Genomic DNA, 24,275 nt, shown 5'->3' with positions numbered 1-24,275 from the left:
AGAGGTTATTTTGAAACATCCATGCCAAGGATGTGTCAAGAATACTAAATCGTCCCTTATCCTATACATCTTCTCTAAGTGTGGATTTGACAGCAAGAATTGCTGAGTGGTTACTTTTATGGAAGTATTTTTGTAACAAAACATTTATTCTTACATGATTTAGTTTAAGAACAAAGCATCCTAAAGGTAAGAATTCGCTTAAAAGTCATCTAAATAAGTAACATTAGAAGTTTAATTACATACAAATTCAAGGGCCCAAGACGGAATTAAAGCTTACCTGGTCTTTCTTGCTTCATAGCAAATCTTGACTACTTTTATAGTTTTCTAATAATTCTGTGAAAGATGAACTAGCAGGGAAAAAATTCTCTGCAGTCAGCCAAACAACTTTTTTCATTCTAATTTTTGATTTGCTGATGAAGTTATACCTGACTTTCAGTAATCTACCTTCAAAGTCTGAGTATTGAAAGGTTCTCTCTTTCCAGGCTGTGTGTGAGTAAAGGCTGCTCTTTAGTAAGCCTCCATAGCCACCATGGGAGCAGCTTTTCTTTGTGGACTTACAAGCATTTGTGAATAAAAATTATTATTTCCAGTGTTCTTTTGTGCAGGCTGTCATGTTTGTAAATACTGACTGTATCAAGATTACCGTAATAAGCCAGCAGTTCACTCTCGCTTTACTCTCACTCTCCATGGGCTGTCCGGCTCTCCTGCTCCCCCAGCCGAGGCCAGTGCCTCTATGGGCTGGATCAGGGAGCCGAGCCAGGTGAAAATAAAGGGATTCTTCAGAGTGTGTATATGTGTGTGTGTGTTTGGGTTAGCTTCCAGATACACCAGTTCCTCTATCCAACTGAAAACAACTGACCTCTGGCAAAAGCGAGACAGGAGGGCTGGGTGAAGGGATGCCTCTCTCAAGGACAGCTCAGTTTTAGGTCGTTTTCAGCTGGCCACAAAACCATACCCATGTCTTTGGAGAAAGGGAGCCTACACAGAGCATATGGTTTAATAAATGACAGCCTAACCAGTACACAGCCAGTACAGATTAATCCAAGAAAAGACTTGCCAGCTGCTTTCAATGAGGTCAAGCAAGTGGTATATTTCTTTATTGCCCCACTAAACATTCATTTTTAAACTGCCAATCAGCAGATTCATAGCTGTTGCATATCTAGAAAACCCCCTTTTCTTTTCTTTCCCAAAAGAAAAAGATTGGTTCAAAACGTCACAATGTGTACTTTTCACTGACAGGAGATTTCAGCGCATACTGTTTACTTGGTTGTCTGTGTAGAGGTCCACTATGCATAAATCAGTCCAGAGAAATAGAGGATTGTTTTACTACACAATGAAGATTTCCAAAAAGATCTTAATTCCTTGTTCAGGAAATGGTACCATTGTTTACTTGAAACAGATATGTTACATGGCCTGGAGGAATTTTGTTTAAGGAGACAGACTTGCTGTCATTGTCAGCAAGAGTGTTGCATTGTTCTTGACTATGACAATTAGGAATGTATTTTGATTTGAGGGTAATTAGCAAAAATGGCAAAATGCTACTCCAAAGCTTGACAAATTTTCCAAATGAGGAAAACTAAAATGAGTCCAGATCTTGGGATAATTTTCAGATTACTGAAAAATATTGCTTAATATCAACAAGAAATCAGCTATGAAGAATCTCTGTAATTTCCACGGTATTAACTGCAAAAAATTTCATATACAAATTAGCAGACCTGACAAATGTTATGCCAACATCTTAAATCTCTCAAATTTTTTTACCCTGAGGTCAGATTAGCAACATGTTAGTGAGCAGAAAGACTGCTTTCTGTCCTTTTTTGTTTGAACCCCCCTGCTGAATCCTCTCAGTTGCTTTTTCTCAACCACAGTACCTATAGCCCTTCTACCTTCCAGCCTCCTCTCACCTCCTCAAGACCTCTATGGACACTTCTCACCTTCCTTCTTCCCTTTTGCTTTCCTGAAATGCATCAGTCCATGGGCTGCTGAACTTCCCATCAAACTTTCATGCCTTTCCCCATTCTTAGCCCTGTGCTCTTACCTACTCAGGGACACATAACACCATAGACGCAAAATTCGGTTCTACCACTCCAAGGATAATTTCTTTTCGAATTACCTCTAATTTTGTGTAAACTGCTAAAGGGGCAGGTTTAAATTGCAGCCAATTTAAGAAGAGAAAGTTAAAACTGAAAAACCTTACGATTGTATTACCATACCCAATATACAACACTCAAAACCTTTGTCTTGAAAGAGATCATGTTCTCATGCTTCAATCCCCTGTGGAGCAGAACTGACCTGTTCTACCATAGCACATGACAACATATTGTCATATGGTAGCTCAGAATCTCTGCTGTAGGCAGATTTTGCTGTTTGCAAGATGAATGAGTGAGAGGCTTGTCAGACACCCAGTTGTGGTTCCAGAGTCCCCAGATAAATCAGTGTTTGTCTGGACAGCTCTAAACAATAACAGCTGCTAATAGTCCCCCTTGGGATCATTTTCTAATTGCAGATTACCAGACACAGCAGGGCATCCCTTCCTTCTTCTGGGATAACTCTTGTGCTGGGATGGAGGGGAGAAGATTTATGAACCAAGTATGCAAGCCTCAGCTGAGAATTGCCAGCATGGTAGAGACAACTGATCTGTTAGTGAATGCTCGAGAGCTTTCTGGTGCTTTTATGCTCTTTCTTGCAGGGAATCTACCTTTAGCCCTATTAATATGGGCTTGTTAATTCATCAGTGCAGGTATTATACACCAGAAAGGCTTCATTGCCATTTATTCTGATGCTTCATTTAGTTGTTCATGTTTTTCAGGACTGTGCTGTCCTATTAGGTTTGTGTGCCTGTTGTCATTTGTACCGAATTCACTTATCTGTTCCATCTCACTTGAGAAAACCTTTATTTCATGTTTTTCCCATAGAGAAATCTGACTGTCAGATCTGTGGTGTTACATCAATGTAAAAAACAGGAAGCTGTTGTCTGTATGCCTGGGACATGATTTCAGAAGAGAAAGTTTTAAGAGCAGTAGTGATCCTTAAAAACTTAATCCTTGTTAGTGAACTCTTTGTATTTCTTGCCAAAAATATTCTGATGCTTCAGTTATAATGTGATGTATCCACTTTTTCTTACTAATCTTCAGAAAGTGTAGGAATCTTGTTTGAACGATGACAAAACACTTAAGTAAGATTTCAGATTCCAATACCGGCTCTGGAAATGGCTCTCCAAAGTCACAAAAGCTTCCACAAGATCCTTATAACTGCTGATACCTATCTCAAGCGTGTGGCTGTGAAGTGTCAGTCTTAACAGTGCGTGAAGTCTTACCTATTGTGTGAAGAATTGCTCGTACCTGTTGCTTGTGGTAGGAATTTCTGTACCTGTCACTAGAGGGCAACGCAGCTACTCACATCGGCACGCCACCCGGGTGAGTTCCCAAGCAGCTCTCTGCTGAGATCCGCCGGTGCGAAGTTCACGTAAAAATTTGCAATTTTTTCTCTACAAACCCCACGCTCGGGTGGTAACTTTGACAGTTACTTGTTGAATACTTTTGAATGGACGATCCAGAAGGACAATGAGAAGAGACTAATGCTGCTTACAGCAAGAGACTTTGACTTCTCTGTTTGTGTCACTTCCTCATAGGGGTCATTGCTCACTGCAGTGCTGAGAACAACTGCAATCAGTTTCAGACACATAGTCTCTGATTTTGAACTTCTGATGCTAATGAAAGATTTTTCATTGACTTAGTTTCATGCAGGATTTGGTCTTTGGTACTGACTTTTATGCACAAATGCATATACCAGAATATTATTAGCCTAGGTTTGCTTAAACCAGCCTTCTGAATAGTGATGCAGATGCAACAGGTATCTGAGTTTCATACAGGCTGGAGGGAAAAAAAAAAAAATTTGATTCAGTCACATGTAACTCAAATATTGCCAAACAGGTGAACTTGCCTTAACTTGCAAGCACCTGGAATGGAAACAATCTATAATTTTGAACACTCCTAAATGCAATAATACTCTCATTTAACTATGACTGTGCTGTCTACATTAAAGGGTGATGCAATTTCCAAATGAGATAACGCTGTGTGATTACTTAGTATCAAAGGTGATTTAGTAATTTCACTGAGATTAAGTTTTTACAACTGCCCCTGAAATTTAAAGTGTTGCCAACACCCTACTCTGCCTTGGAGTCAGAGTTCTCTGATTTCATATGATTATCTTGGGAAGGTTTCCAAGTATGTTTATGCTGGTGAGTGTCTCTAGGTCATCTTTCAAGGAGCATATAAATATGTATATTCAAGCTGAACAAATTCAAACATGAAGTTCACATATTGACTCCTTCCTCCTGCTTCTTTGCAGTGTAACCCCACAATTTCTCTCTCATTCCACATAGCAAGTAACTCTAATCAAAATCAACTATCAACCTTTTCTTTTAATAAAGAAGGTAAAAGACATCCATATGTAGGTATTTCAAGAATTTTCTTTAGTGATAAGAGAGAGATAGTCTTGTCAAGTTATAAGAGTTAAAACATGGTGAAGTCAGTGCATAGGAGAAAGGCTCCAGATTTGTTCCCCTCCCCTAGAATACCAAGCTAAGAAGGAACACTATCCAACAGAAATGTAACGTTATATATCTCTTTTAAGCAAGCAGCCTTGCACTTTGCATACATCCCATGTAATATATGATATGGAAGTCCCTCCCATGAACTAAGAAGGGCCTGGATGTGGATATCTTCCATTTTCAGATATGTATGTTTCTGGTGCTTTGGGATACTACAGATACTTGTATTAAAATATAGTTTCACGATTTTTTTCTTAAAGCTTTGAGGTAAACAAAATGGTACTTCTTAATTTAATGGTAACTTTTGTTTAATGGTAACTTTTTGTTTGACAAGAACTTTTATTAATACAGTGTCTTCTATTTGGAATGCAGGACGACTTATTTGGGGTTGGCTCATACCTTCACTTCCTTCAACATCCTTTTCTGACATTCACCAGTACAGTAAACTTCAGAAGAAGGCAGATGAAATCCCACTGCTGGTTATAATTTTTTTTTGTCGTAAAAATGATACAGCATTTACAACAGTTACATTCTAACCCTCAGCTATATCCACATTCATATTTTGAAATAAATGTAGATGCTATCCTAGTTTTTGTTGCTGGAGGCCAGTTTCACTTTCTTTCTCTTAGTCCTTTTCAAACTTAAAGACAATAAAAGGTGATGAAAAAGTCTTTGTGGTGAATCCCAAGACTAAGATTTCCCCAAGGCAATGTGGTTAGTGCAGAACGAAGAAAGGCATTTAATTCTGTAGATAGAATCCCGTCCTTTCAGTAACTGAATACAGCCCTATTAAAAACTCATCTTGAAACAAAACAACAACAAAAACCGCTAGGCAGAGATTTTCTTGGATTTGTAGATAAATTCTCTCACGAGTCCCTCTGCATGCAGAAAAGTTTTGTCTGCTGCCGTCTGATCACACTGCAGGACCACACAGGGGCTGAGGAGATTTATTTTAACAACTCTTCTTCTGAATCAAAACACGACCCAAAATCAAAACGTGAACTTTTGCGCCCCCGGACGGTTTTGGGTTTGGTTTGTTGTTCTTTTTTTTATCTCTCTGGTAAAAAAACAAAACAAAACAAAACATAGAAACAAAACCAAAAAAACCCCCACAAACAAACAAACAAAACCCACAAAAAACCACACATACCAAACCAAACCAAAACAAAATCAACTAACCAAACAAAAAAGAACAAGAAAAACCCATCAGGGACTGATCAAGAGAGGACAGCGGTGAGGGTGCGCCGCCCGCCGCGGCGCTGGAGTCGCGTCCCTCGCAGGTGAGCGCTTTTGGCGGGGTGGGGAGGAGGGAGGGGACAAGGAGAGGGATGTCTCCCCTCTCCCCGGCCCTGGGGCGGGCCGGGGGGACCTGAGTGGGTGGGGCCCGCGTCAGTCAGGGGCAGGGCGAGGCCGGCGGCGGGGGATGGCGGTGCCCGCCCGGTGCGGGGCCGCAGTTGTGCAGGAGCGCCGGCACCATGCGGGCGGCTGCGGGGGTAGGAGCGGGGAGGCACCTGCTCGTGTGAGAGCAGGAGGGAGGGAGGGCGGGCTCCCTCCGCGGGCTTGTCGCTGTCTCGGCTCTGCTGCCGCTCCGACAATCCCGCGGAGAGAGGCTCATCCAGTTCTGTTCCGTTCACCCCTTTCTTTCTAGGATGTGGTGGGCATCCTGTGCTTGGTTTCTGTGGCGGCCACGCTGGATTTCAAGTACCACCACACCGAGGAGCTGGAGAAGTACCTGAAGGGAGTTCACGCCGAGTACCCCTCCCTGACCCACTTGCACAGCATCGGGCGATCGGTGGAAGGTAAGGGGAGGGAGTGGAGACGGGAGAGAAGGCTTTTTGTTTTAAGCTGGGACAAGTGAGGGTGAAGGTGGCTGCGGTGGCGTTTCCTGGGCGCTTGCTGGCGGCGGGGCTGCTCTAACAAATCTCTGAAGTTTCCTCCTCCTCTTGCTTAAGCGTGAATAACACCCTCTGGCTGAAGAGTCATACGTGTCATCGGGGTAGACGTTCTCCCAACACCTCTATGTCTTTGAGAATTGGAAACCTTCTAAGTGGCAATTTCAGAAAGAGGGCTGTCTTTAAGGAGCCTAAAATGTGTAGGACCCATTTGCCAGGTGCCTGTTCTACATGGGACTGCATGACACTGTGTTTTCTAACTTGTGGTTTTGTTAAAAATACCTTATTTTGGTTGGTTGGTTGGTTTTTAACTTTATCCATTATTCCAGTAAATCTGGACTGGCTAGAAAAAGTATTTCAAATTTCACGCTGATACCACGTTCCGTGCTTTAGATGAAGAATGGGATTTCAGTCTCAAACCCTACAGGAAAATGTGCTGAAATCAATAATCACCTAATCACCTTTCTGGCCTTATATAGATATTTGATTTTATCCCTCTATGATTGGTACTTTTTTACCATACATTTATTGGGGGAGGTGAAGAATTTACTTTTTTTTTTTTTTTAAGATATTAGAAAGATTAGTGTTTTATTAGCAAATAAAAAATACTTTAGTAGATCCAGTTCAGGAAACCAAATTGCTTTGATAAGAGGTATAAAACTAGATAGGGAATCATCTGTTCCAATGAAAGGAGACAGTTGTAGCTTCTATTATCAAATCTGTGCTTGAGTTTTAAAAAACAAAATCTGTATTCTTCTTGCTGTAGATAATCATGATGAATGCTAGTACTTCCTTTTCATGCTTCCTTCTTTGTTTTAGCATGTATATCAAAGTAGACAAGGAATGTAAAGTTATTTAAACTGTGTTATTCTTGGGTTCATCAAAGGCAGAATTGGATTGGATTATGTTATTCATGCACACAAGAGAAGGCTAGTTCCTGTAAGTACAGTTCCCTCCAGTACGAACTACCAATTATCCCCATCCTCATTTTCCTACCTTAAGGGAACTTAGCTAATATTCTGATGATAGGACTAGATCCTGACTTTTCTGCCAGGAACTCTGCTGGCTTATCTTCATGGAGGTAGGAAAAAACCTTTCATCCAACCTGAGAGACTGAAACTCTGGCATATACATACATATCTAGGTACATGAACGTTGATAACATGAAGTGTTCAGCTTGTCTTTGTTCCATCAGGATGGAAACTGGAAATTCATCATCTCTTGCTTTTGATTGAGCAATGCACTGAAACATCATTCAGGTTTTGATATATTGCCTTCTGCTTTGCCAAACTCTGTGAGAGGAGAATTGTGTGGGCTTTCCTTGTTCTGCCAACTACATGTCATGATTCATTACAAAAGTGATCACTTACGCTTTTTGCATGTCCTTTCTGCCTGCAGTGTTTTCCTGAATGGAATAGGTGGGCAGTGGAAACTTTAAGGGCCGTGTAAAGGAGAATGGTAGTGAAAAATGTTCACTGCTTCTCTATTCTTTTATCTCCTTCTAAATGTTAAGAGATTTCTACCTGTGTTAAGAAATGTGCCTTCAGAGTCCCCTGGAATGTGGTAGAGGATGGTACTGAATTAGGGTGTAGTTTTCCTTCTTCTTCTTTTTTTTTTTTTTTTTTTTTGTACTAAGAGAAATAACAGTGGTAACAGTGGTTATTTAATTTTGGTCAATGGGCTGAAGTTTTATTCCTCTTTTCTCAGTTAAGCTGACACAAACAAGACTGTATGTGCATGCACTTACTTTACTAGTGTTGTCTCTCTACCAATTAGCATTAAACCATGATAGCAAAATGTACTTATTTAAATTAATTTCTGTTTCTCATTATCAATAGCATAAAACTGAGATCAATGCAATGTAGTAAGTTGACATTCCTGATGCGGAAATTCTTGGTATGAATACAAAATCCCATGGATCAAAGTGGTGTCTATAAAGCCAACAGATGTAATTTTACTGCTATCATGTGTGGCTACTGTTCCCATTAGATTTGTTAATCTAGGATTTACTACCATTTTATCTAATAATCTAGTATTTTATTCTGCCATCTAGACTTGGATTATGAAGAGTGTTTGACTATGATTGGTGTGTGTAGACACAGAGCTCTGCTAGGGTATAGAGTCTTCTTGCAGAAGCCCATAGTTTAGGTCTGGTGCCCATCTAGTCTGAGTTCCTATTCAAAGCAAGGCCAATTTGAAAGCTAGATTATGATGCTCAGGGCCCTCTCCACTCAATTTCTGAATATCTGCAAAGGTGGAGATTCTAAAGGGTCTCTGAGTACCTGATCCAGTGCTCAACTGCCTTTGTTGTGCAGATGTTTTCCTTCTTCTGATTAGAATTTCCCTTTCTGTGAGTAATGTTAGCTGTTCTTTTGCTGTGTGCCTCTAAAGGTTTGGCTCTGTCTCTCTGTAATGTCCCTTTATTTATTGGAAGACTGTAGTTGCATCCAGGCTAAAAAAACTGACCAGCCCCAGCCTCTCCTAAGACGCAGTGTGATCATCTCAGTGGCATTCTGCTGGACTTCCTCCAAGGTGGTGTTGTCTCTCTTGTGGCCAGGTACTCATAGCAGGGCATGGTACTCTAGATGTAGCTTTACTAATGCTGAGTGGAGGGGAATAGTAATTTCTCTCAAGATACTGGTTTAGGTTCTTGCTGATGCACCCACCCAAACACACAGGTGGTTTTTTTTTTGCTGTGAGAACACATTAATGACTCACATTTGTCTTGTCCACCTGGACATTGCTCCCACGTCCTGCAGCCTCTAGGCTGCACAGCTGCAACCTAGCCAGTCTGCAGCCTGTATAAGCATGGGGTTATTTTCCTGGGTTCACGATCCAAATATGAGGTTCTTTCATTCCAGGTGCAGGATTTTGCATTTATCTTCGTCAGACTTAATGAGCCTTCTTTTGAGGAATTCCTTCAACTTACCAAGGCCCCTCTGAATGGTAGCCCTGGCCCTCATGAAGATATTAAACAGTATCAGCTTCAGTATTGACCATTGAGGAATGTTGCTAATGATTTGCTGTCTCTTGAACCACCAGCTGCTCAGTTCAACCAGATTGTGACCTTACTGTAGTCTACTCCTTTATTCGATGTGTTCCCATCTTGTTTACAAAGGTACTGTGAGGGTGGCTAGGCACTGGAACAGGCTGCTCAGGAAAGTCGTGAGGTCTCCATCCTTGGAGATATTCAGAAGCTGTCGGACACAGTTCTGGGCAGTCCTGGGAGTAGCAGGCCCTGCTTAAGCAGGGGGGTTGGACCAGGTGACCTCTGGAGGTCTAATCCAAGTGATTCTGTGATTCTGTTGAAAGGCTTGCTAAGGTCAAGACTAAAGAGATAGGGTGCTTTCCTCTTTCCCACTAAGCCAGTTATTTCTGCATAAAACCTAAGCAGTCAAGTAAGATCTGTTGTTGATAAATTTAAGGTGAAATTTACAAAGTGGTTTTATTTGATGTATGTGGATTATAACAGCAACGTACACAACGAAATCAGTACCGAGATCCTCAATGGAAAACAAACTAAAAGAAGCCCAATCTGTTTTGTGGTGGTTTACATCACCATATAGAAATTCCCCTCTGCCAGATTACTGGGAGCACCTCTGCCAAATTACTGGGAAGAATGTGTTTGAGACTGGCAATGGCCTGTTCAGTCTCCAGGTTTGTACATTTGGAAGCTAAGATATTTAATTATGCATCTTATCTGCTAAACTATTATCCTTAAACAAGAGGGGAAAGGAGCTTAAAAAGATGTAGCTCTTTGGCTGACAAAACTGAGTGTTATGTTTTTGATCTAATTTAGTGAGCATCCTCAAATTCCTCAAGATTTGTAGGTGATCTACATGTTTGTGAGAGACTTGATATGGTCTTAGCGGCTGGTAGGCAGAGATGTATGATGACCCAGAAAATACCTTAATTCTTTTATATTGTTTCAGGTGTGTTGTTGAATAAACTCATAAAAGATTTTTGGCAGGAGTTCTGTTTTCTAATACATCCAATCTCAGAACGATGTGTGCTCTGTATAATAATAGAGGAAGCTGCAGAGCTGCATCAGTCTGGAGAATGTGACCTGGTGTAATCATATTAACTTGTCCTGCCTAATGCCACTCCAGCAAAAAACAGACTGACTCTTCAGCAAGCAAACCTTGTGTGCATTAAAAAAAAAAGTATTTGAAGTATGCATATGATCTGTGGCTTTTTTTTTTTTTTAATCTGTTCAAGGTACAGTGCTGTTGTTATCATTTGAAAAGAAAATGAAGGTGGTGGGAAGCAGACTTAAGGATTCTAACAGATCTGATGACCTTCTTAGGAGGACAAAGACAAGCAACTGTTGAAAGAGCCAAGTGACTTTCATAGTAGATCCACACTCTTTAAAAACTGTTTTCAGATACATTCTAGATTCAGATAAAGTGATGGCATGCCAATTACAGGTTGGTTTAGATCTAGATTTTCTGGAGGCCAGTCTGCATTTTTGGAATTCCAGTCAACTTGGAACAGTTGTAAAGATCCTTAGGTCAGATTCTCCTCACTGAGCAAAAAGTTGTGGATGGTTAAAGTACTTTTGTCTTTACCTAGTGAAGTTTCAAAGTTGACTTCATAGATTAATATCTCTGGCAGATTCCATCACTGTAGAGTCATGAACAGAAGGGAACTGACCAGATTTAACTCTGGTTCCATTAGAAATTCTGAGGAATACCTTGCAAAAGAGCTGTCCTGAAAACTTCTTTGGATGAGAACTATGTGGTTTAGTCATTTTATTCTGATGCTTAGTATTCAACTGCTCTCTCTGTTGCCCTTGCACTGGCACATTCTATCCATTAATCTTAAGCACTTTGCTAACTTTGATTTTTTTATTTTCTGGTTTTTTGTGAATTAGTGAATATCACTTATTAGTGTTCTGCTACCCCTGCTCCATAAGCAGAGAGGCTGAAGCAGGCAGGATGTGTGTGTATGGTTGGAGTGGGTTTTAAAGTTCCTGCAGGACTTGCCCATGGCTGAGTGCACAGATAATGTTATGCACTGCAGGGAAGGTGTACTCAGCAGGGCTCCCAGCAGGCCAGATTTCCCAGTGATTCCAAAGAGGTGCCTGTTAGAACTCATTATGTCTCCTTATGTCTCGTTCCTGCCTGCATTCATGGGTTTCCCTCTGTGGAAAACAGAAGGGAATGGCACATGCCCAGGTTTCGATCTGATAAGCAGCTGTGACTTTGGCAAAAGGGCATGCTAGGGATTAGGACTCAGGTAGTGCTGTAGGAATCATGTGCCTGGTAATGCAGTTAATAGAGAACCTAGGGAATTAACCTGTCCATGACATCGTTTTGCACAAACATCAGTGGAACCTGTCCCCAAGAAGTGCCAGGGACCAATTTAAATCTCCTGACTCTTCTGATACAGCATGATTGATACCTTTAGGGGTTTATGGGTGGCTGTTGAACAGGGGAGTGCTAACTTCAGGTTCATTGCCCTCCTGTGAAAATATTTAATAATAGAAGACCAGGTATTGTATTTGTCTCATCTACATATTAATAGTCTGTGTATGTAGTGGAAAAATTATGTCTACCTTATTATTTTACTTATTGTGATACAATATGGAAGAAACCTGGATTACTACCATCAATAGTAAAGTACATTGCAAATTTTATTGAATTTAAATTAAATACATTTATGTTCTGGATGGTTTTAGTTTGTTTAAAATACTAGAAAATGAGTTTTACTGCTGGAGAAAACAAAGCTGAAATATGCATCTATAAAATGTTTGTATTCTAGTGGAATTATTATCAGGTTAGTTTCAGAGGTTCTGATACTCTACAAAATAGCATGAGAAGGTTATATACATACCAGTGTAGGTTGAGGTAAGTTTCTCAGTGTTTCCTGTGATTAAGTGTTTGTACAAAGTAAATGCTGGGATATTTAAAAAGAACGAAATAAAATGTGATAGAGAAGATTCTTTTGGTCCTGAAAATAAACAAGTTATTTAGAGGAAAATTCACAGGGAATGTGATGTCTTTAAAGACAATATTGGAGTTATCTTTTTCCATGGTTATGTGATGTGAGGTATGTTTGTGTAGAAGTGTTGCCTTCTTTTTTTTCCACTTGACTGCTGCAGATGGCTTTCCTCCTGTCTCCAATCCTTGATAATGTCTACTCTTCCCTTCCCTCCTCATCTCACACCCCACAAATTTCCTTAGTACTGTGAATTAGGCTCATCATGCAAACATGGCATGTATAGATAATATAAGGTTTGAGGCTTTTCAGTGTTCATTTTTAGAAACAAGAATGAATGAGACATTTTCCATTCCAAGGGCCTCGTGCAAATCATACTAAAGCCACTTGGCTCTGGTCCAGAGTTTCATGTAAAAATTGTCTAAAACTTACTGTGATAGTTAAACTTCTACCCATGCTTGCCTGCTCCTCTTCTGAAATTTTTTTCCTGTTATGTGCCACTTGCTCTTTTTGGTGTCTTTCCTCATAACCATTTCTCTTAGTCTTTGGCAGTACTTGTGGCATATAAATGTATGTTGACAAGAGTCTAGGTGGGTTTACATGTTTTCATTTTTTTATTGAAAAGGTTTGTCTTCATGGATGGGCTTGATCTTAACAGCCTTGTAAACTCTACTTGCAGCATATTATGTGAGTCATTGTGATGGGAAGGAGAAAAAAAAAAAGAGAAGGAGTTCTGGCTCCTTCAGGGTTTATCTAGTCAAAGTTAAATCATGACTTTAAAACCAAAAAGTATTAGCCTGGATTTTTAAAAGTTTTCAGCTCCAAACTGAGTTTTGCTCTAAATCATGTGTTTAAATAGAACTTACCGTTACTGTATTAGCTTCAAATTCTGAGCCTATTTGTCCTAATTGAAGCTAAAAGTTCTTTAAAAGGTAAAATACTGTTTAATATATCATCTGACTGCATCCTCTAGCTGTTTGACTCCAGTAATGTGACACAAGTAGTTTGTGTGCAATCAGTCCTCCAATAGCCAAATACTAGGATTTTGTCTGATGATAACCAGATTAACATCACTTTCCTGTCAGTATGGCAATGCTTTTTATGCAAATCATTTGTAAAAAATATGTAGTTTGGTCAGCATCAGATGTTTAACAAGATTGATAAGTTAAGACATTATTCTTGCAGGTGCAGTCACTGACTCTGAGTACATTCATATTCTCTTGCAGTGAAAGTAGAGTAATTTGCTTAAGCCTTCTTTATGCTTGCTGTGAATTAGTCAATCATTTTTTTCTCACCTTCTATGTTCTCTGCTACTTAAATGTCACTTCTTGCAGAGAATTTTGTGGGAAAGTTTTGATTTTGGTTGTTTGGGATTTTTTTAGTTTTGGTTTGGGTTTTTTTTTCCTGTGAAAGAGGAAGGAAAAGCATATGAGAGATTTCTGTCCCAGCCTAAATAAATAAAGTCAAAAAACCGTGTGAAGGGAACCTATCCTAGCAACATAGATCAAACATTTCTCATATAAACTGTTATCTAGTACTGAAATCTTTATGTTGTAACTTCAAAATGGAGACATCTGATCTATTTAGAAATAGTCCACTGTTTGTGTGAGCAGCATTTATCTAAAACCGGCCTTGCGAGAAAAAATCTCTTCTCTTCCTTACTCTCTACATCTTGCTTTGTTGTTGTCTAGTTGCAGAATATATCTGTCAAGCTTTTCTTCAGAGATAAAAACATCTTAAGCCTGCAACCATCCTGTTTTCCCTCAGCAAGACTTTACAGCTTTCCGTGTTTGTTTAGAAGTAGGCAGAATTGACAGCTGGATATTGTAATTCACACCAGTAAAGTTAGCAATGCTCTGGAGTTTGTGTGACATAGAATCAGCAATTGCAACTGGGGGATGCAGTTACATTCTTGTCTGTTGCCATGTACTTTTCTGGTGTTGAGAAAGTAAGTATGTAAGAGATTTTATGTTTGGGGCGTTTGATTGCTTGTTTTTAAACCAGCTAAAACATGAATCCTAGGATACTGACAATGATACACATTGGATGTAAATTAATGTTTCCCCCCTCTCACTTCTTGTAGGATTCTGTGTTTTGGAGCACAGTGCATAAATTTTTAGCCATGTAAATGAAGTATGATCATTATAGAAATTAAACTCTTATCCTATGCCTCAGTTTGACCCAGCTGGTGAATGTCTACATTCTCCTTTTAGCTTGAGGAGAGCGTAGTAACACATCTCTCCTACCTCCCTTCAGAGGATGAGGCTTTTCAGTAGGATAGTGTTTCTGATAGCTCTCTATTCATTTCCCTCAAAAGGAGAAGAGCATCCCCTCTGGATGGCCTTTCTGCCTAGGACCTCTGGCTGTAGATCCTTGGAGCTACCAGTGTTGCTTATTCTCAGGGCTACCTAATTAATGATTTGCTATGGTATGGCTTAGTGGGCTCAGCTAGTCCACATAAGTACATGGAGACCTACTTATAATACATTAATTAGTTGATAGGCAAGATGCACCTTCTTACCCTGAAGCGTTTGTTCATTAGACAGTTGTTCTGTGCATGATTTTGTGTAAAGGAGAGGCCTAGATTGTTTTTAAGGCTGGGATTTTTCTTTGAATGAAATCTAGTTGTGCACATGATTTCTGAACTTTCTGAAAGTTCTGCTTCCTGAACTTTTTATTAATTAGAAGATTAATTTTATGAACTACAGATAGAAGCAAATAATGCATAGGACTGGCTCTAAGTCTCTTCCCCTCCCAGCTGAGAGAATACCCTTGCTGTAAACTGTTCCACTTCTGGCACAGTCACTCTCATAAGCTATGCAGATGTGAGAAAGAGGTTAGAGGATGCTTCTAAGCAGATGATTCTGCAGTTTGAGATCTAGGAGTTACTTGTTGTTATAGGAAAGGTCAGACCATGGCAGTTAGTTATTTAATTAAATGCCTGTATCTGCTATGTAGCATGCTGAGCTCACAGTGGATTTAGGACAGTCGAGTTACATTTCCTGTTTGTCCCTAGCCAGTGTTTTCTTCATCAATGGGTCTTGCAGTTACCTGGGGCATTTAAACACAGCTTGAGCAGATCTAAAAAAGTAACACTTATTCTAAAGCTAAAATAAAAGTAAACTGTGTTCTCAGTAAGATGTGTAGTCCTACTGTATCAGTTCGAAAGTCTAGTCTGGTCCAGTTTCCTTTTTTCCAAAGAATAGCTAGAGAAAATTCTAGGAATAAGGCAGGCACAGATGTCTTCCCTGGTATGCACTTCTAGCAATGTGCAACCTGGATGTTTCTGACAAAGTGTATTTCCTGATCGAGGTACCTAAAGTAGGTCAAAGTACAAAACATACTTTGATACACAACTGCATTAAGCTGATCTCAAAATCCCAAGAGGAAATAAACACCACCAGAACATGCTTGTTCAAGAGACTGAGTTCCTCTATTTTTAGGTAGTAACACTGCCTGAATTTTAGTTGTTGCCTTGTGTCTTTGTTAGTTTTTCTAAAAACCAGTAACTAATGTTTCTAGAGAGACATTTTGTTACCTATTTTGAGAGAGAAACTGGAAGCAACTTGTCAAGTTTGTTAGTTAACTAAGACAGAAATAGATGATTGTGACAGAGACTGGATAATTTTTAAAAAGTTAGTCTGTCCTCTGTTTTTTCCCCCCTCCAGCAGGTTAAAAAAGAAAAAAGTAGTGGGGAAGGGGGGAAGCTAATCACTGTGTGAATGTGTGGGATTCTGCTTGTCAACACTGAGATGTGCATTGTTTTGAGCTTCCTATTCGTGGGGCAAACATAAAAACCCTTGGCAGATCCCAGATATTATGGGGTAGGCTTAGCAAGTCTCTTAATGAGGCACTGCAATGCACTGAAACCCTTGATGTGCTCTAGTATCTTCTTAGCCACATATGAGCAGCAACCTGTAGTCTCCTGGTTTTCAATCCCCTCTCTTGCCTTTATGTGGCCAAAGTAGTTTTGACCTTCTCTGCCTCTGGTGGTAAAAGGGTAGGCCAAACAAAATTCTTGAATCTGGATAAATCACAATTTAAAACAAATGAGCACCCTTCTTGTGCCTGGCTTGTGTTATAAGCAATCACTTTATTCGTGATGGTCCAGTGGTACTACTGTGAATGGGTAAGATTTATTTATTTTATGTATACAATAGCTTTTCTGAAAATTACTAGTTGCCTACCAGTTTCACAGATGTCTCAGAAAATAGAGTACACGGTTTTAGAACTAGGTTTTAAAACCCTGTGGTAATAGAAACAAGAGTGAAAAGGAAAAATAGTCTGTTTGGTTTCTGGGAGTAACTATGAAACCGGTTAGTGTAAATAGTGGGGAAAGCCTGTTCAGACTAATTCTATGTGTCTATTCTGTGTGTCTGTGGTGTTCTCATCTTAGTGAGCAATACTGAATAAGGTTAGGATATACTAATTTGAAAACAATATTCCCTCTGTCTTGTTTTTGTTTGGCTTTTACAAATTTGTTTTTATTTCTTCATTTTTGTTCAAATAATCTATAAGGTGCTATTGTAGAGACAATAATTGCTCTCATTAGCAATTTTTCAGAGTTTTGTGTATACAAATTTCATAGTCTTGTGCTCAGCTTGATTATGAGAACTGGAAATGGATGAGTCATGTACCTAGGACAGAAAGAGTTGCTGTTCTCATAAGATACTAGTCCTGTGAAAATGTCCAAAGTACCTATGGATGTCCTAATCAACAGAAGATTTGTAAACCTTTGGCAAGATAAGCAAGCATCTGAACCATGAACTGTTTTGACTCCCTTCCCTTCTCAAGTGCTTTGGATACAAATAAACAGTATCTTGTGTTTCTTAAAGAGTCTTTGGTAATTCTGACAGTTCTGCTTATAAGGGACTGACTCTAAATTGGATTGGCTGGTATAATCTCTGGGAGTAGATAGGGGCTTATTGAACAGTGGGAAATTGTTAGTTCTATTTATTTTTTGCCTTGGGAGAAAGAGATTTATGTCTGTAATACTTCTGATCTCTTCCCACATATCCCTTAAGTTAAGCAGTGGCCGTGGTACACCCACAGCCTAAAGTTACCTTAAGTTCCTTTGGCTTTTTTCTGCTTAGATAAGCACCATGCCGAATATTGCCACATGTGCCTGGCCTTGATGTATGTGATGGATCTGTATCTTTTTAATCCTTTCAAATACCTTGAAGATTTTCTTATATTTAAAGTGTCCTAGCTCTTCTGGGGATACCACCTTTGTTCATTACTAATGTCAATGCTACTCTAGATATAATCTTTAGATAATCTGTTCTATCTCAGTAGACCATGATAACATGGTATAGTGAAATTGGGGATAAATGCTCGCAAAAGAATCTGATGTACTACAGTTGTTCATACAGTTGTTTGTCTGATCCCAGATTCAAGTGTGTAGCTTATTTTGAGAGTGCTCTACTCAAAAGTCTGGCTGGATTAAACTCACAGATAATGTACTGGTACCTCAAATTCTGTTAGAATCTGAATCAAGCCGTGTGTGCTGTTGGGCAGTCCCCTTGCAGAAAACAAGTTCCAAAATGGCTTTAGATTTTCTATCCTGAATCTGTGATGACAAATCAGCGTGCCTTGGGGCATGGATGCTGCTGGTGCTTGCTTAGGAAAAGGGAATTACTCCTGAAGTCCTCCATTAGCTGTGCTAGTGTTTTGCTGGAAGACAGTGTTGCCCTGCTGTTATCATGGAGAAGAAAACATTTTTTCTTTCTCTTGAAGCTTGGAAGAATTGTATGAAGTTATACATGAGAATTTAATGTCTCTATTCCATCTTCTTGCCTATGTGTGTGCACATACATAGCAATTGTATGCCTACGTTACATGTTACTGAGCTCTGCAGGGAACACCAGTACAGATTAGAAAAATTAAAAGGCAAACAATGGTTTGGGTTAGCAAGGGAAAAGATTTACCGTGAATGTGATTTAAAAGTTATAAGTGATCAAACCAGGATTGATTTTTAGGTTTTTTTTGCTCTCTCTCTTCCTGCAAGATAGGGAATTTTTGTTGTATTAATGAACATAGTTTGACTTAATCTCAGAAAATAGGTGTCAGATGCAGCTGGGAAGATACTCTGATATAGTTCTGCAGCAAAAAGAAAACTGTAAAATGCCTCAGTATCTTGCATGGTAACAATTAACATAGATTTACACTAGTGTTACAGGTAGCAAGTAAGGATGGACTATCACAACACACAGCAGAATATGTTGCCAAATGCAGTTAGGGAAATGTTTTCAATATTACTGTGCATAGTTAAAGTGGATTAAAGAGTGTATGAGAGATTATGTGGGAATTGTGGTATATCTACAGAAGAATTTATCAAGGAGTGACTCTCATGCCATCCCATCTCCTCACAGTATTTTTGCATAAGTAATGCAGATTCTCGTTATTTGCATTGTTTCTCCTGTCAAACCATAATTATGCAGAGGTTGCTTTGGCAGTGGAAGCTGTTGTAAGCTGGTGTGTTGAAAGCTGGTGTGTTATTTCACTGCTGTTACTTGGTGTTCTCATCATAGAATCTAGGCTGGAGCTCTTCTGTTTATACTGGAATTGAGCAGGATTGACACAAGCTATGCCTAAGGCATAGCCACCACCCTCTCATCTTCTCATCAAATAGAATCTTGTCTGTCTTGTCCCCCTTCTTATTTTTCAGTGCTTTGGTGGTGTACTTTGGGGGTCAGAAACATTTGAAAAGTTTGTGTGAAGCACAACAGAATGAAGGCCCAACTGTGAGTTCTCAGGATTGCTGAAATATCAGTAGCCAGTAACAATCTGCAGAATTATGACAAAGTTTTTAAGGTCTTTGAACTTTTTGTTTTGCATCTCTGTCTTCTTTTCTTACTTCTAAAGTGACCTTCCCTACAGCTTGGGCTCCTGTCTTTCTGGATAGTATGCAGACCACCCTGATAATATGCCACTTGGCCTCTAGAGTTTGTTACTAAATGTGGCATAAGTAAGGATAAAAATTAGTAAGTTTTAAGGAAGAGGATGTGAAATAGAAAGCAAAGTAAATTGTTGTGCCTTGTATGAAATCTCAAAAGTATGGTTTTTTGAGGTCATTAATTTGATCAGTTATAATGCCACATTGTCTTTTCTTCATAATCTAGCTTTATGCATTTTATAGGTAACACAGATGGATGCAAGTAGATTCGTGTCTGATACCTGGACCTAAACTCTAAGCCCTCAATTTTTTAGCTAATGTCAGAGCAAGTTTTGTGTGAGCTATGTTCAGAGCTATATGGTTCAAGTAAGTATTCAGTCAGATCTAGAGCCAAGGTAAACTCTGAGTCCCCATTTGTGACAGGCTACCTGCCTGAGTAAAAACCATCGGTCACTCTGGTCTGTTAACCAGTTTCCTAGCTATCTCACAGGCCACCTATCCAATCTGTATCTTGCCAGTTTATCCAGGAGAAGGCTGTGAGAAACAGTGTTTTTACTCAGGCAGGTAGCCTGTCACAAATGGGGACTCCCAAGGGTCAATACTGGACCCTGCACTGTTTAATATCTTTATAAGTGATATGGATGATGGAATTGACAGCACTGTCAACATGCTTGCTGATGGCACCAATCTGGGTGGTGAGGTGGACCATTCAGAAGGGTAAGCCATGTTGGAGAGACCTGGACAGGCTGGAAGGGTGGGCTATGAAGAACAGTGTGAATACTAATAGTGACAAATGAAAAATCCTGCCTCTGGGACAGAATACCAAAGCATGCAGTACAGGTGAGATCTGCATCGCCAGGGAGCAGCCTTGCTGGAAGGGACCTGGGGGCCTGGTGAACAGCAAGCTGAACACGAGTCAGCAGTGTGCTGCTGCAGGAATGAAGGTGGATCAGATCCTGGGCTGCATCCACAGGGACATTACTAGCTGAGATGGAAATGTGATCATCCTACTCTGCTCAGTGCTTGTGAGGCTGCACTTGGAGTGTTGTGTCCAGTTCTGGCCTCCACAATTCAGGAAAGATGAGGACAGACTGGAGAGGATCCAAAAGAGGGCTACAAAGATGATCAAAGGGCTGGAGAATCTGCCCTGTGAGAAAGGATCGAAGGAGGCTCATCTCCCTGGAGAAGAGAAGGCTTGGGGGGAACCTCATCACAGGATTCCAGTATTTCAAGGGTGGCTACAAAGAGGATGGAGCCTCTCTCTTCACAAGGAGCCGTGTGGAAAAAAACAAGAGGCAGCAGATACAAGTGGCACTGCAAGAGGTTTAATCTCAATATAAGAAAGAAATTTTTATATTGAGAACAATCATTCACTGGAACAACTTCCCCAGAGATGAGGCAGAGTCCTTATCACTGGAGGTTTTAAAGATGCAATTGAACAGAGTGCTTGATAATTTTATCTACGTTCCCTTTCCCATGTAAGGTTGGACCAGATGATCTTTTGAGGTCCCTTCCAACCTTGGCTGTTGAATGATTCAGAGATTGTTTCTACAAGTAAATTGTTTTGTGACCTTGCATTCTAATGAGTGGCAATCTCTCTTCCCCTCCTCTCTGTCCTGCTCCCTTCGAGGAAGGACTGCCTCAACATGGATCAGCATTACTGCAGTTCCTACCCATGAAGCCAGTGGCCAACACGTGGCCAACCCAGGAGGACTGTAATGAGATTATTGTTTTTCTTGGTCGAAGTGGTCCCCCCAGCAAACTTTTGAATCATTAGCCTGGCCTGGCGGGTACTGACAGTGGGTCAGGGGCACTGCCCAGTCATTCCACTTCATTTCCTACCCATGACTTTCTTTGAAATGACAAGTTTTTCATAAATGAAGCTGTAAAGAACGAGTGAAGAAAAGTAGAAATGAAATTCAGGACACAATCCGGACTCCAGCATCTACAAACTGATTTGGTTTCTTTTTCACTAGATCTAGAGATCAGTTTCAATTCTCCATTTTAATTACTAGTTTTTCTAGATCTCTTTAGAGTACTGATACTATGCTGTGAACTGTGGCAATGCTAGGAAACATTTTAAAAAGTTTAAAAGATTGCTCATTCTGCAAGAAGCTGTGTGATCTGGCTCTGTTCCAAAACAAGTCTTGTTACTTGTCCTGAGACACACAGTTAGAAACATACGTTTGTCTTGATTACTTGAAATATAGTTCACTAATTAGTTGATGTCAGTTCTGGTTTGGCAGTGAGGAATGGTTTTTTTGCATAAATTCAGTTGATTCAGATCATGAGAGGAAGCTTAGTTGTTCACCTCAGGTACAAAACTAGAGTTATCTAGGCTTTACTGATTAAAGGAAACCATCCATATGCTTAATCTTTTTATATGCAGTTAATTACTGCCATATGGAAAGAAATCTTACATCATTCCTCATAAGTATACTATCCAGTACTGCAGGCTGAGCAGACCTAGGAATTTATTTTAATTGTTAATGGTAGGTTTAATACCTCTTACAAACTGGAAATGCCAGGAAATAATTGGTATCTCAGTTCATGGGAGTGTTTATCATTTAGATGGCCCTCACACAAACTATAAACAGTCTAAATACTAATGCTGGAAAGACCAATTTACATCAGTACTTAATGTTAGTCTATACTTAGCTCTTCCTTGTGTTTCCCATGAGGGCAATTTCACAGTGAGAGCAGCAGGAATGAGCACTGCTCATGGCAAGCCATTAGAAGTACTTTTTCAAAATTTGAAAACAGAATAAAATATTATTTGTAGAAAGTCTTAAATTATGGAAACATCTAGAGCATTTTACCTGTACTTGGACTATTGTTGTTTGAGTATATGTACAGTACTGAATTGGTGCTGGTACTGCTATGGGGAAGTGGCTAAAAAATATCACACTGTTCTACATTAGTTCACCAGCTACTCCAAGAAGTCTGTAGCAATGGATGAGGGTGTTGTCATTGCTGGTAGTTGGATTTGAAATAGCCCTTGTGATCTGCTTCCTTTCAAATAAAACCAGGGGCTAATTTTAACATCTGGTTATTGGTGAGATAAGATGCTTCATGTTCTAGAGACTACAGCATTGCTTGGCTGCTGTGATCAATTGGTTATTTTATATATTATGATAATAATTATGTACAGGAAGGTAATATAAATGTAGTAAATATATTGGTTAGTTTAGTGCAGGCTCAGGACCTTAAATCATCTCACCTTCTAAGTCACTGCTTTCTGCTCGTGCAGGAAATCATCAAGGATTTGAGGAAAGTAATGCTTTTAATTGGCACTTATTTCACTTGCTCTGAAAGGTCTTTTTACATGTAATTCACTAAACCTGTTGGCTCTGAGGTATTCTGAAGCCCTGTGTGGTTGGTACTCATTCTGATAATGGGCAGTATCAGACCTGAATGAATTTATAATCTTATTGAAGACATAGGCTTCCTCTGTAGGAAACCTTGTGTGTTATAATTTATCTGTATCTGTCTTTATCTGGGAGAGAACTGGGACCATCAGGTTTCCAGTATAGGTCCTTTGTTGCATTAATCTTATAATTTCACTGCTGACTTTTAGATGTTGGATGTGCTCTTTGGCGCTGCTGCTAGGTCTGATGAACCCCTCACTGCTGCACATTTAGGTTTGCAGTAGTCAACTCTGGGTTTGGGATGTGGTGAGAAGGCTGCAATCTCAACTGTAAGCAGGTATCTTCTGCTTGGTGCAGCAGTCCATACGGCAACTGACACACTGGAACCAAGGAGGGATGTCTGAAATTTCCTTCCAGTAGAGAGAATGGGAGCTGGGAGGAATGGCTTAGAGGGCATATGGACAAAGACTCATAGGAGCACTCTGGAAGGACTTCCTTGGTAATTCTTTGCAGGTTGCCCCAGGATACAACCATGAAGAGAAGGACACATTGCAGAGATGGAAATTGAGATTGTTGTCCACACTTGATCATGAATAACAGTAGCATATGTTTTTCACAACTAGGATTGTTTTCAGTTCCACATATATACTACTGCAGCAAGACTTGTCATGTATTTTCACAGAATTGCAGAATGGTTGAGGTTGGAGGAGAGAAGGACTAGGATGATAGGGATTAGGTATTCTCTTGCTTTCCTTTTTGAAGAAGGATGTGCTTAAAAGCGTGTATCTCTGGGTACTCCACTCTATAACTTGTCTAAGCTTACAGAAGTGTCCTTTTTTTTTTTTTTAATGGAGCAGGGGCTCTGCATAAACAAAGCCAAATAACTAGATTCCTTGCCAAATCACTTACCACAGAATTATTTTTTAAAATATGGATTGCTTTCTCACATTGTCCTTTAATGAAAGAGTCAGTAGCAGCATATCACAGCTTTGTGCATAGCACATGGTTACAAGGGTTGAACAGCAATGTCTTCTAGAGTAACAACAGGAATCCTGAGATCACTTCTTGTTGAACCTGTCAGCTCTCAGTGCTGTCTCCTAAGCTGAGACTGACTCAACCTGTTAAATGAGAATTTAGTTTGGAAAAAGCTGTCTTCAGTTTTACCTCTTAGAATTGTTTCAGTGCATCTTGCAGTGTTTTTCAGTCCTATTTGATTTTTTTCTCCCATTCCTGAAGCCATGACCCTTGTAGCATAACTGTTGTGAGTCACACAGCTAGAAAAGCAAACAAGAGTGCTGTGGCCTGTGCATGACCATGGAGGTCATGGGTTGAGGAATGGGAAATTTATATGCTCCAGAGCTTGTTTACTGCAGATTTGATGATCCACAAAGATTTGCGAAATAATGCTTTTTATAGTACTGCCTATAGCAGCACCTACGTTCTTCTTTCTTGTAAGTAACAATGATGGCTGCGCTCTTCTCAGACAGCTCATGGGTCCCAACTAGTCCTGTGTGAGAGCTGGGGACAGGTAGCACGAGTGCAAGCTCTGGGCATTAGCAATCTCTAGGCTGTGACTGCTTTTATCAAAGAACTGGTCCAGTTTCATTGCTGCCATCTGCTGAAACTTG

General features: G+C 39.9%; 1 protein-coding gene across 1 annotated transcript in view; it reads left to right on the top strand.

Moving 5' to 3' along the window:
* The first annotated feature begins 5,975 nt into the window (after nt 1-5,975).
* CPM (carboxypeptidase M) overlaps nt 5,976-24,275 on the top strand; it is a 36,407-nt gene continuing 18,107 nt past the window's right edge. The window contains exons 1-2 of the mRNA XM_050324004.1: nt 5,976-6,045; nt 6,201-6,351. Of these exons, the coding sequence (XP_050179961.1) occupies nt 6,028-6,045; nt 6,201-6,351 (169 nt within the window). The 5' untranslated portion in view covers nt 5,976-6,027. The remainder of the gene's footprint in view (nt 6,046-6,200; nt 6,352-24,275) is intronic.

The sequence above is a fragment of the Myiozetetes cayanensis genome, unplaced genomic scaffold, assembly GCF_022539395.1.
Source record: "Myiozetetes cayanensis isolate MyiCay16 unplaced genomic scaffold, myiCay2020 scf3, whole genome shotgun sequence".
NCBI lineage: Eukaryota > Metazoa > Chordata > Aves > Passeriformes > Tyrannidae > Myiozetetes > Myiozetetes cayanensis.
Note: the sequence above shows the minus strand (reverse complement) of the source record. Positions and strands in the feature narration are given on the sequence as shown.